At 47.8% G+C, this 12,656-nt stretch overlaps 1 protein-coding gene across 3 annotated transcripts in view; it reads left to right on the forward strand.

Annotated features, from left to right (window-relative positions):
* Positions 1-12,656, forward strand: part of ADAR (adenosine deaminase RNA specific) — a 46,254-nt gene that overhangs the window by 25,733 nt on the left and 7,865 nt on the right. For all 3 annotated transcript variants that reach the window (XM_074389818.1, XM_010348369.3, XM_074389819.1), the window contains exons 3-9: positions 2,004-2,187; positions 2,629-2,777; positions 3,318-3,462; positions 3,591-3,781; positions 11,337-11,562; positions 11,837-12,008; positions 12,302-12,395. In XM_074389818.1, the coding sequence (XP_074245919.1) occupies positions 2,004-2,187; positions 2,629-2,777; positions 3,318-3,462; positions 3,591-3,781; positions 11,337-11,562; positions 11,837-12,008; positions 12,302-12,395 (1,161 nt within the window). The remainder of the gene's footprint in view (positions 1-2,003; positions 2,188-2,628; positions 2,778-3,317; positions 3,463-3,590; positions 3,782-11,336; positions 11,563-11,836; positions 12,009-12,301; positions 12,396-12,656) is intronic.

The raw sequence follows: 12,656 nt of genomic DNA on the forward strand, positions 1-12,656 counted from the left end.
TTGGCCCTTTCTCCAGCTGTTGAGCAGGGAATATAGACTTTGGACCAGCCAGAATCTTGGCTGAACAAGGGGTTGACTCTGTTGGCTGTAATGAAGCTTCTTTAGAAATGATTGGTCTTGGGGGCTAGGTGTGGTGGCTCATGCCTGTAATCCCAGCACTTCGGGAGGCCAAGGCGGGAAGCTCATGAGGTCTGGAGTTCAAGACCAGTCTGGCCAAACATGGGGAAACCCTCATCTCTACTAAAATACAAAAATTAGCCAGGCATGGTGGTGTGTGCCTGTAATCCCAGCTACTTGGTAGACTGAGGCAGGAGAATCGCTTGAATCCAGGAGGTGGAGGTTGTAGTGAGCTGAGATCACGCCACTGCACTCCAGCCTGGGCAACAGAGCGAGACTCCATCTCAAAGAAAAGAAAAAGAAAAATGATTGGTCTTCATCCATCAATGCCATGCTTGCTTCCTAAGGCCAGAAGTAATGAAGATTTAACTCCCTTCTGCGGGCCTTCCCCTCCTTCCCAAGCTGTTTCTGAGAGAGGTGCAGGAGCAGGTGGGTTGGGGCAGGCTGCACACACAGAGTGGGGTGGGTTGTGCTGCTAAGCAGCGCAGGTCCACAGTCCCTCCTCTGCACAGCTCCTTGGGGGAAGGATGGAGGAGCGTGTGCACGGCTGCCTGGCTGCCTAGTGAAGGTGGTGGTTCTAATTTTATATACCTCCTCTGCACAGATGGGTGGGCCAGCACTTGCTGCTGCTCCTGAGCTGTGAAGTCAGCGATTACCTCACTCAGATAGCTGGCCAGGCCCTGCACTTAGGGTCCTAATGGGCCAGTAGGCAGATAAAGAAAACAGGAGCTGCTGAAGAGCATAGCAGAGACCAAAACCACTGGAGCCGAGTGGCTGCAGGTGCAGCCAAGGAGAGAGCCAGTGGGTTGGGGGAGAATTCCACTGACCTTTATGTTCACCTCGCCTGGTTCTAGGGGTGTAGATTCCTGGCTAGGGCCCTCATTCTTTGTCTTGAGTGTCTTCATGTCACCACATTGGCATTTCAGGAGAGCTGTTAAGAAAAGGTATCTGTCCAAAAGCTGGCAAGGCCAGAGCTGGATCATTTGTTTGGAGTAGAGACTGGATGGCTGTCGTTCTCTTTTGTCTCTGTCCCTCCCCAGAGTTGGAGGAAAGCAGTGGATTTTGTGGTTAATCATTCTTTGCACTCAGTGCTGTAAGAAACATTGGCGCCATGTTCAAATATTTCGGAAGACCTAGGAAATAAGAAATTTGACCTACTTCCCAAATGAAGTCTTAGACTGAGCAAAGAGCTGACCACATTTGAAAGCTTGAACAAAGCGGGGTCTAGGCTAAGTCCAGAGGCCTAGAACAAATGCTTTTTATTTTCTTCGTAACAAAGGGTAATTGCTTTCATCTCAGGCTTGAGACAAATGGAGCTATAGAGTGACTTATAACAAACTATAGTGATACATGTCTAGTGACAAAAGCGGGCCATTGATAAGTGGCAGATGCCTGATCCCCTGCAGGTACTGGGGAGTGTGAGCCTAGGTTGTAAGAAACCTTCACTATCTTTTAAGACCCTCCCTTGAGGAGGCCAGTCTACCACAGTTGCTTTAGAATGAAGGTCTTTTGGTTGTTCAGCAAGGCTGTAATGGCGATTTTTGGCTCATCGTGTGTGTGTGTGTGTGTGTGTGTGTGTGTGTGTGTGTGTGTGTAAGAGAGAGAGAATTCATTGTTAAGAGATAGCGGGTTTCCCTTGAGCTAGTTTCGTGTCATCTGTGCCTGTGTTTGCTTCACTGAGCTATGGGGAAAGAGTCATTGGCTGCTTTGTTTACAAAAAGAAAGGACAGGTTGAACCTTCAAAGGAGTAGGAGTTCCTTGGACTACCCTTCATCCCCCAAACAAGTCAAAAGCCCCTTAGCGTAGCAGAAAATTCCGGGTTGAAGGTCTCTTTGGAGAAGGCAGAAGGAATGACCTGTTCACACATCTAATCGCTTTCCGTCAAGATTTAAATTCCAGGTTGTCATCAATGGCCGAGAGTTTCCCCCAGCTGAAGCTGGAAGCAAGAAAGTGGCCAAGCAGGATGCAGCTATGAAAGCCATGACAATTCTGCTAGAGGAAGCCAAAGCCAAGGACAGTGGAAAACCAGAAGAATCATCCCACTATTCTACAGAGAAAGAGTCAGAGAAGGTCGGTGTCCTCCTGGCGTCTGGGAGGGTATCGGCTCACTGTCAATGTCTGTGAATATCAGGAGTATAACTGACTCCCCCGAAGCAACCCCAGCCTAAACAGCTGATACTTCCCCGGCGTCAGCTTCCCGCGCCTCCCTCTTCCCTACCTCGCCAGTCTGCCTTTCCTCCTCTCATACCCAGCTCCTCTGTCCGCCGCTGTCCCAGCATGATTGGATTTACGGAATTTCAGAGTTGAAAGCGACCTGCAAGATTATTGAGACCAGTCTCCTCTCTCGGAAGATGCCGAATGAGAGCCCCAGCAGCCCCTTTCCCTTTGGAAAGCCAATCCCTTGACAGTTAGTTGGCGGGAAGAAAGTCCCCCATCCCCATCCCCTCTTCTGTGATGGCCTAACCAGTGTTTTCTTAGTTTTGTTTTCTTCTTGTCTCTCGTTTTCTCTAGACCGCAGAGTCCCAGCCCTCCACCCCTTCAGCCACACCCTTCTTTTCCGGGAAGAGCCCCGTCACCACACTGCTTGAGTGCATGCACAAACTGGGGAACTCCTGTGAATTCCGGCTCCTGTCCAAAGAAGGCCCTGCCCATGAGCCCAAGTACGCCCCCCACTTCCTGTGTCCCACAGAGGTTTTCCCAAAAAGAATAGGAGACACATTTTCCTCCTTCCTTCCTCAGGGACGGCAGAGTGAGCAGTTTTTCCTGCTTCAAAATGGGGAAAGGAGGGCTCGAGGGCCTGGTGGCTGCCTGTGAGACAGAGAATTGGGGATTAGGAATTCAAAGGGGATTCCTGGCCCACCCTCTGTCTCCTCTACAAGCACTAAGGAGGTCACTCACTGTTGGTGGGACTGAAGGGCGTAGGACCCGAGCAGCTCTCTGCCTGTGGGTCTGTAGACTTACATATTCATCAGAAGCGTACCTGGAGGAGGTGAAACTAGGTTGCGGCTTAAATGTTGAAAGGGGTCAGCCAGGCTAAGAGACAGTGGCTGTGGAAGGCAGAAGTGACCGCCTGAGATGTGATTGTACAGAGGAGATGTGTTCAAGGAAATTACTAGTAGTGGAGGGTGGCAGGCTGGCAAAGGCTGTGTCAGGCTCCCCTGTCAAGCCCACATTAATCCTTCTTACTTCATCTCTGCCAGGTTTGAATACTGTGTTCAAGTGGGAGCCCAGACTTTCCCCAGTGTGAGTGCCCCCAGCAAGAAGGTGGCAAAGCAGATGGCCGCAGAGGAAGCCATGAAGGCCCTGCATGGGGAGGCGACCAACTCCATGCTTTCTGATGACCAGGTGGGGCACTGTCCTACTCAAAAGTTGCAGGTGGTTTTAGCAACTGAGGGGTTTAAGATTGCCAGTGAGTCCCTCAGCGTTTCCTGAAGTGTTTACGGTTCCTCTTTATTTGACGGATTCTCCTTTAGCCCGAAGGTACAATCTCAGAGTCACTTGATAACTTGGAATCGATGATGCCCAATAAGGTCAGGAGGATTGGCGAGCTCGTGAGATACTTGAACACCAACCCTGTGGGTGGCCTTTTGGAGTACGCTCGCTCCCATGGCTTCGCTGCCGAATTCAAGTTGGTCGACCAGTCCGGACCTCCTCACGAGCCCAAGTGAGTGTCCTAGTCCCGGCTAATATAGATGTCACCAGACGGGGGTGGCCTGTAATCCAGGGAGAACAAGGCTGCTCTTTAGCTGTGTAGGACAGAAGCGGGGAGTTGAGGGAAGCAAGTCCAGCCCTGTCTCCACAGCCTCTTAGACGACAACAGACCTGCCAAGAGTGGATGCAGTCACCCTCCCATTAAGCATGATTCTTTTGCATTTTTTGACTAGTTTTAATTTTTAAAGGAATACACATGTGCATTAAAAAATCATTCAGGCCGGGTGCGGTGGCTCATACCTGTAATCCCAGCCCTTTGGGAGGCTGAAGTGGGTAGTTCACCTGAGGTCAGGAGTTCGAGACCAGCCTGACCAAAATGGGGAAACCCCATCTCTACTAAAAATAGCAAAATTAGCTGGGTGTGGTGGTGGGCACCTGTAATCCCAGCTACTTGGGAGGCGGAGACAGGAGAATTACTTGAACCCGGGAGGTAGAGGTTGCAGTGAGCCGAGATTGTCCCACTACACTCCAGCCAGGGCAACAGAGTGAGACTCTGTCTCAAAGGGAAAAAAAAAAAACAACAACATTCAAGCTGATTGAGAAAGTAGTCATTTCAATGAAAAGTCTCATTTCTGTCTCAGACTTCTAGTTCACCTCCCCAGACCCATATACTACTAAAGTCACGCGTTAGCTAACAACTGGGATTCGGTCTGAGAAACATGGTTTTGTTGCCGTGAGAACATCAGAGTGTATTTACATAAACCTGGATGGTATGGGCTCCCACACACGTACAGGCTGTATGGGATGGCCTGTTGCGCCTAGGCTACAAACCTATGCTGCGTGTAACTGTAGTGAATACTGTGAGCAGCTACAACACACTGGCAAGTATTGGTGTCTCTATCTAAACAAAGAAAAGATACAGTAAAAAGACAGCATAAAACACACAAAATGCTGCCTCTGTATAGGGCGCCTGCCATGAGTGGAGCCTGCGGGACTGGAGTGGCTGTGGGTGGGTCAGCGAGTGAGTGGAGGGTGCACGTGGGGGCCTCGGACATGACTGTGCCTCCTGTCGGCTTCAGACGCACTGTTCACTTAGGCTAACGACATTTATTCCAAATGTTTTTCTTTAGTAAATTAATCTTCATTTACTGTAACTTTTTTACTTTATAGACTTAAATTTTTAAATTTCTGTTTCTTTTGTAATAATAGTGTAAAACACAAACATGTGGTTGTGCTATCCAAAAATATTTCCCTTCTTCCTATCCTTATTCTATAGGCTTTTTTCTGTTTTTAAAAAAATTTTATTTTTTTACTTTTTAAACTTTTTTCTTAAAAGCTAAAGTGAAGATACATTAACCATTAGCCTGAGCCTACACAGGGTCAGGCTCCTCCATATCACTGTCTGCCGCCTCCATGGGTTGTCCCACCGGAAGGCGTTCAGGGGGACTAACATGCACGGGACCATCATCTCCTACAGTAACAGTGCTTTCTGGAATACCTGCCTGAGGCTTTTATTAGTTAACTTGTTTTTCTAGAAGTAGAAGAAGCTGGGCTCAGTGGCTCATGCCTGTAATCCCAGCACTTTGGGAGGCCAAGGCAGGCCGATCACGAGGTCAGGAGATAAAGACCGTCCTGACCAACATGGTGAAACCTCGTCTCTATTTAAAATACAAAAAGTAGCCGGGCATGGTGGCACACGCCCATAGTTCCAGCTACTCGGGAGGCCGAGGCAGGAGACTCGCTTGAACCCAGGAGGCAAAGGTTGCTGTGAGCTGATACCGCACCACTACATTCCAGCCTGGGCTACAGAGTGAGACTCTGCCTCAAAAAAAAAAAGTAGAAGTATACTCTGAAATAATGATAAAAATACAGTAAATATATAAGGAGTGGGCAACCAAGATCCCTCGCATGCACAGTTCATATAGCAGGATTCACACTCCTTGGAGAATCTCACGCCACTGCTAATCTGACAGGAGGTGGAGCTCAGACCAGAATGCTTGCTTGCCCATCACTCACCTCCTGCTGTGCGGCTGGGTTCCTAACAGGTTACGGATCCCTGCACTGGGTGCTAAGAATTTTTCAGCTCTATCATAGTCTTATGTGATTTGTCATTGAACAAAACATTGTCTTGCAGCACATGAATATACCAGTTTGAGTCCTTTCTAGAAATTTGCTATGCATAACTAGCACATTTTTCCTTTTGTCTCTTTAAACAAAAATAAATACATAGATATGTACATATATTTTCTATTTTATACGTTGACTCCTTCACTTACCAGACTCCTTGCATAGCTACCTATTTCATTGAATAGAAGCTGACAAATTCAGTTTCTCAGAAAGAAACATTTAATAGGGATGAACAGAAATGATGTCTTGGGTGGCTGCAAGACGGCGGATCATTGCACTTACCCTCCAGAAAGTATGCTTTCTGTGGAGGGCTTTTTTGGTTAAACACGCAGCTGGTCACCCCTTATACTTTCTTGTGAAACTTACAACTGCTGGGGAGATTTGGTAGACATCTTTGCATGGAGTTACTTATGCTACCCAGCACATTGGGACGCAGGAGTCAAATATTAGTGGTCTTGCATCCAGATGGCATCACTCTTGCCACGCAACAGGCATGTTTTCTTCTTGACCTCTAAAGTCTATCGCAAAGTGGAAAAGCAAGGTGTAAAGTGAGGGGAGAGATGAAGATTGTGTGTGTATGACTAGAAAATTTTCTTGAAGGATTGAAAAAACTGGCAACTGTGTTTGCTTCTGGGGAAGGAGGGACGCTTTTATTGTACACGCTTAACTGTTTGAATTTCACGTTTGACATCCAACTTTTCCGTTTTAAAGTCTTTAAGGAAAAAAGCTCATAAAAATAGTATCTTGTTATTTTAAATTTCTCTTTTTAATAGAAGTAATGTCCGCTGGACACACTGGCTCATGCCTATAATCCCAGCACTTTGGGAGGCCAAGGTCAGGAGTTCGAGACCAGCCTGGCCAACGTGGTGAAACCCCATCTCTACTAAAAATACAAAAAATAGCTGGGCGTGGTGATACGTGCCTGTAATCCCAGCTACTCAGGAGACTGAGGCAGGAGAATTGCTTGAACCCAAGAGGCGGAGGTTACAGTGAGTAAAGATTGTGCCACTGTGCTCCAGCCTGGGTGATGGAATGAGACTTTATCTCAAATAAATAAATATGTATGTATATATATAGAAGTAATGTCATTCATTTATTCATGTTTATGTTATTTGCATTTTCTTTTCTGTGAACCACCTGTTCTTGTCCTTTTCCATTTTTCTTTCAGGTTATTACTTTTTATCGATATGTGAGAACCTTTAATGTAATTTTTTAAAGTAGCCCTTTGACCAACCCGACCCAGTTTAGAACAGGCATCTCCCCACTGTTTAAGCCATCTGGAAAAGGAGAGGCGCTGTCTCTCTCCAGCTACACTTCTACTGCTTCATAGCCTTCAGTCTCTAATAAGCACCTCCTTATCTTTAAGCACAGTCCTTCAGATGACAGATTCCGCTCCTCTCCTCTTTCTCTTCGTGAAATCCTCTATGAAATCCTTTCCAGGACTTCATGTCAGCCATTCATTCAGAATGTAAGAACTTACTGTGAACTAGATTGAAGATATGAAAAGTTGCTGCCCCTAAGTGTGCAGCAGACATATAGCCATAGCAGTGTTGGAACGTGCCATTGGAGGTGAATGCATAGTGCTGTGGGGACAGGACACTGCTTCCAGTGTCTGCTGGAGAGTCGAGGCAGGTCGCCTAGAGAGGGGAGATGGTAATTGGGTAACTGTTTATTAACTATCTCATACAGTAACATGCTCTAGTTACTTCTTACTGTGAATGATGCTGGGTCTTTTGTTCCTTTCTCTCTGCTCTTCTTGGTGACCTTAACTAATCTTATGCCTCTTTTTTTTTTTTTTTTTTTTTTTTTGAGACAGTCTCGCTCTGTCGCCCAGGCTGGAGTACAATGGTGCGATCTCGGCTCACTGCAACCTCCACCTCCTAGGTTCAAGTGATTCTCTTGCCTCAGCCTCCCGAGTAGCTGGGATTACAGGCATCTGCCACCACGTCTGGCTAAATTTTTTTGTTTTTAGTAGAGACGGGGTTTCCCCATGTTGGCCAGGCCAGTCTTGAACTCCTGACCTCAGGTGATCCACTCACCTCAGCCTCCCAAAGTGCTGGGATTATAGGCATGAGCCATCACACCCAGCCATGACTTTTAATATCTAGATGCTGGAGACCACTGAGAGCTCCAGATTCCTCTGTCTAGTTGCTTGCTTGTCACTTCTGTTTGGATGAACATCCCTGGTATGACATGTGCAAAGCAGAACTCTTGGGCTTTGCCCCCTTCCCCTCATTTCCCCCCCGTCTTTCCCATCTCAGTAAGTGATATCACTGTCTCCCCAGTTGCTCAAGTCAAAAACCTGAGGATCATCTTTTCCTTTATCTCCTTTACCTCCTTTGTCAACCCATCCTTCAGTCCTGTTGGTTATACTTAGAATTTCTATCCCAAATCCCTTCCTCCTCTTTCCACCTCCAGCGTCAGCACGCTAGTCCACGCCACTGTCTCATCTAGACCATCACAGTAGCGATCTTTCTTCTTTATTCACTCGACACTTAACTTACGGAGTATCTTCTATTTTTTAGAACAGGAGCCAAACATTAACCAATAGTCTCCTATAGAAATGTAAGCTCTCATGTTTGATAAGGATTCTGAAGGGCTCGAGTTGCAGTGAGACTCAATTATAGCACAACTTGACTGAGCTTCCCCTAGAAGTGCTGCCTGAGCTGAGACTTTAAGGATGATGAAGAGAGAACGACCAAGCGTTCTAGGCAAAGGACCCTGTTTAAGTCCTGTGATGGAAGAAGAGCAGAGCTGGCAAAGGGGTGGAGCGGAGGGCACGAGGGAAGGCTGGCACCAGAGGAGATTAGAGGTGTGATCGGGGAGGCCACCAGGGTCTCCCTTGTTAGTCACGTTAGTGCTACCACAAGAGCAGTAGAGAGCCATCGAAGGTTTCACTGAAGGACTGTGACTTGCCCTCTCCCCACACTCTGGCCCCTTTCCCAGCAGTTTTTTTCTTAATTTTCTTTCCATTGCTGAGAGAACCATTCAGACTTTTGCCTCTTTCTTCAGATTTCCACCAATACCCCTGTTCCTCACTTTATAAACTGATGACCTTACTTCACACTTTGTTGAAAAAATAGCAATAAGCATATAAGAAATACCTTATCTTCCCATTACCAAACCAGCTCCCTACCTACCAGCAAGAGTGAAGGAGCGTCACGCCTCCCGTCCCTGTGTCCTGGATCCCATCCCTCTCATCTGCTCTAAGACTCGGCTGCTCTGGTCTCCCCATTGCTCCCCTGCCGCTGCTCCCTCTCAGATTATTCCCACCAGCCGTGAAACATGCCCGTGACCATCTTTTAAAAACCCTCCCTCCACCCCCTATTTCCCTGCAGGTGCCACCTCATTTCTTTGCTTCTCTTACAGCCAAACTTCTCAAACCAGTTTTTCACGCTCGCTGTCTTCACTTCAACTCATTTCACTAAAAAGGCCAGCCACTAGCCATGTGTGGTTATTGAGCGCTTGAACCGTGGCTAGTGCGCTGAGGTACTGAATTATTCATCGTATTTAATTGTAAGTAATTTAAATTGAATAGCCCCATGGGGCTTGTGGCCACCATATTGGATGGCACAGCTCTAAAGGATTCTAGCTGCATAATTAACAAACTTTATCATGTATGTAAATATACCAGTATAAAACTTGGCACATGGAGTTCATATTCTTTTCAAACACATAGGGCAGTCATGAAATTCTCGTGGATCCCTGAGGTAAAGATCCTGCACAGTCTGTCCCTGACCCCCTTCACCATCTTCTTCATGCCACTGTTCCTCTCATTCTGAACTTAAGCCCACTGGCCTGCACGAGCCAGTCAGCATGGGCAAAGAAAGGAGTAAAGGCATTCGGTTGCTTCAGATAACCAAGGAACAAGGAGAAACTCCACGTGGCTGAACAAAACGTTGATTCCTTTTACTGCCTGAGCTGCTAAGTCTTGATAACTGAAGCCTCTGTTGCAGGCGTCCCCAAACTATGGCCCGCGGGCCGCATGCGGCCCCCTGAGGCCATTTATCTGGCCCCCTGCCACACTTAAGGAAGGGACACCTCTTTCATTGGTGGTCAGTGGGAGGAGCACAGTATGTGGCGGCCCTCCAACGGTCTGAGGGACAGTGAACTGGCCCCCTGTGTAAAAAGTTTGGGGACGCCTTCCCTGTTGTATGCAGTTGGAGTATCCAAAGCTGGGTTCTCAGCCAGTAGATGAGGATCTGGTTGAAAGCTAGGATTTTTGATGCCTTGTCTGGTACATTTCCAGGCTGTTTTACTCCACTGTGCTCTCCCTCTGTGTTTGTGGAAGTGCCCAGCCAGGAGCAGTAGGGGCCACCTCCCTACCCGACTTGGGCACTTGTATTGTCAGCAGAGCTCATGAGCCCAAGATCCATTCCTTACCCCACAGCCAGCTCAAGCCTGCCAGGAGTTGAAAAACAACTCCCAAAAAAGCTTGAGGCCCTGGCGTAAGGCCGACCTTGACATAATGACCTCTCCAGGTCAAGTCCTCAGGAAGTAAATGAGGGAATGGAGTTGGGCACTTGAAAAATCAGTGTATGAAGTAATAGTAACTCACCTGGGGAGAAAGGTCGTTCCTTCTCATTTCTGCTTAAGAAGAGAGTTCAAGTTGGTGCTAGCATTTCATTAAGCCTTCCTAATATGTCGTAATCTTCCTTTATAATAAGGACAGGCTCAGAGCCTTTGCAGGTAACAGTGTCTAGTCAGAATTTTATAACATGATTTTATCATATTCTGTTTTACAGCCACCTTCAATACATGGCAAGTGTTACTGGTTTTCCATTTACAGTAGTGATACAAAGTTTCCTATTTCATGTGTTTACATTTTTATCTGTTTTTTCATACCTAGTACTACAGATATTTACATCTTTTAAGAAGTCTGTTTGTTTATTTATTTATTTTAGAGATGGGGATCTCATTCTCTCACCCAGGCCGGAATGCAGTGACATGATCATAGCTCACTGCAGCCTCAACCTCCAGGACTCAAGTGATCCTCCCACCTCAGCCTCCCAAGTAGCTGAGACTACAGCCATACACCACATGCCCAGCTAATTTTTTTTCTTTTAGAGAGAGATGGGGGTCTCACTGTCTTGCCTGGGGGGTTACTATGTTGCCCAGGCTGGTCTTAAACTCCTGGCCTCAAGTGATCTCCCACCTTAGCTCCTCGAGTTGCTGGGATTACAGGGGTGAGCCATAGTAGCTGGCTCTAAGAAGGCAATTTACAGATAAATATTAATAGTCCAAGTGTTACCTTGATCTGGCACAAGTCACGTGGTGATTCATGAATGACCAAAATCTAGGAAATGCTGCCTTAGAAACAGCTTTTGTTTGATGGGTCCATGTGTTTGCAAGACTGGCCACATTTTCAACAAAACTAGCCCTTCCTTGGAACAACTGTCAGTTCTGGTGCTGCTCTTCATTCTCTGCTTCTAATCCCAAAGGTTCGTTTACCAAGCAAAAGTTGGGGGTCGCTGGTTCCCAGCCGTCTGCGCACACAGCAAGAAGCAAGGCAAGCAGGAAGCAGCAGATGCAGCTCTCCGTGTCTTGATTGGGGAGAATGAGAAGGCAGAACGCATGGGTTTCACAGAGGTAACCCCAGTGACAGGGGCCACTCTCAGAAGAACTATGCTCCTCCTCTCAAGGTCCCCAGAAGCACAGCCAAAGACAGTTAAGACGTCTACTTTTGGTGCCTTTTTCTGTGGGGGGCGGGCGGGGGGGGGGTCCTCCTAACTCCTCTCTTAAGTGGAGGTGGCTCTTTCTGTCATGCGAGTTATTCCTAGGCCTTACTCTTAGCCTCGAGAGAGCGTGTAACTGGGATGCTAGATGTGAGAAGGAAAAGACTCACACGACAGACGAGGAGAGCTTCATCTCCCTGCCCATGGTGAAAACGGTGGACACGGCCTCAGCTTCGTGGTGCTGACACAGCCTCCTGTCCCCACAGCTCCCTCTCACTGGCAGCACCTTCCACGACCAGATAGCCATGCTGAGCCACCGGTGCTTCAACACGCTCACTAACAGCTTCCAGCCCTCCTTGCTCGGCCGCAAGATTCTGGCCGCCATCGTTATGAAGAAGGACTCTGAGGACATGGGTGTGGTTGTCAGCTTGGGAACAGGTGAGTGGGGCTCTGAGACATGCTGCCTCCCGTGTGCCTGAAATCAGGTCCCTCTCATCCTCTCCTGGAGTCCCTGTGTGCAAGTCCAAGGCAGAGAGAAGAGACTTCGTTTTAGCTACAGTCAATTCAGGGTGAGGAGTGAGTTCTTAGTTCCCACAGGAGAGAATATGGGAGGCAAGGATCGGAGACGTTGAGGCTGTTACTGCCGTGAAGTTTTCAGGACAAACAGCCTTCACCCTGTTCGCCATCAGTTTCCTTCCGTTACTCCATTTGTGTTTTAAACGCCTTCCTAGGGAATCGCTGTGTGAAAGGAGATTCTCTCAGCCTAAAGGGAGAAACTGTCAATGACTGTCATGCAGAAATCATCTCCCGGAGAGGCTTCATCAGGTGAGCGAGGTCAGAGCTATGGGACGGGTTGCCTGGCTGCGAAGAGCTCCAGTTCTCTGCCCCATCTGGCTCCGAAGTGAGCTCTCTGACTCCCCATCAAACAGACAGGTCGTGATGGGTCAGTGGCAGCCTTGCTTCTTACCCGTCTGTTTGAACCTGTCTCGCGGAATCCACCCCCTCTGTGACCCGAGCGGCCTCCCACTACTCAGCCTGGTTTTAAGTGCTGTCCTCGTTTCTCTGCTAACTCTGCTGCTTCATGTC

Source organism: Saimiri boliviensis, chromosome 19 (genome assembly GCF_048565385.1).
Source record: "Saimiri boliviensis isolate mSaiBol1 chromosome 19, mSaiBol1.pri, whole genome shotgun sequence".
NCBI lineage: Eukaryota > Metazoa > Chordata > Mammalia > Primates > Cebidae > Saimiri > Saimiri boliviensis.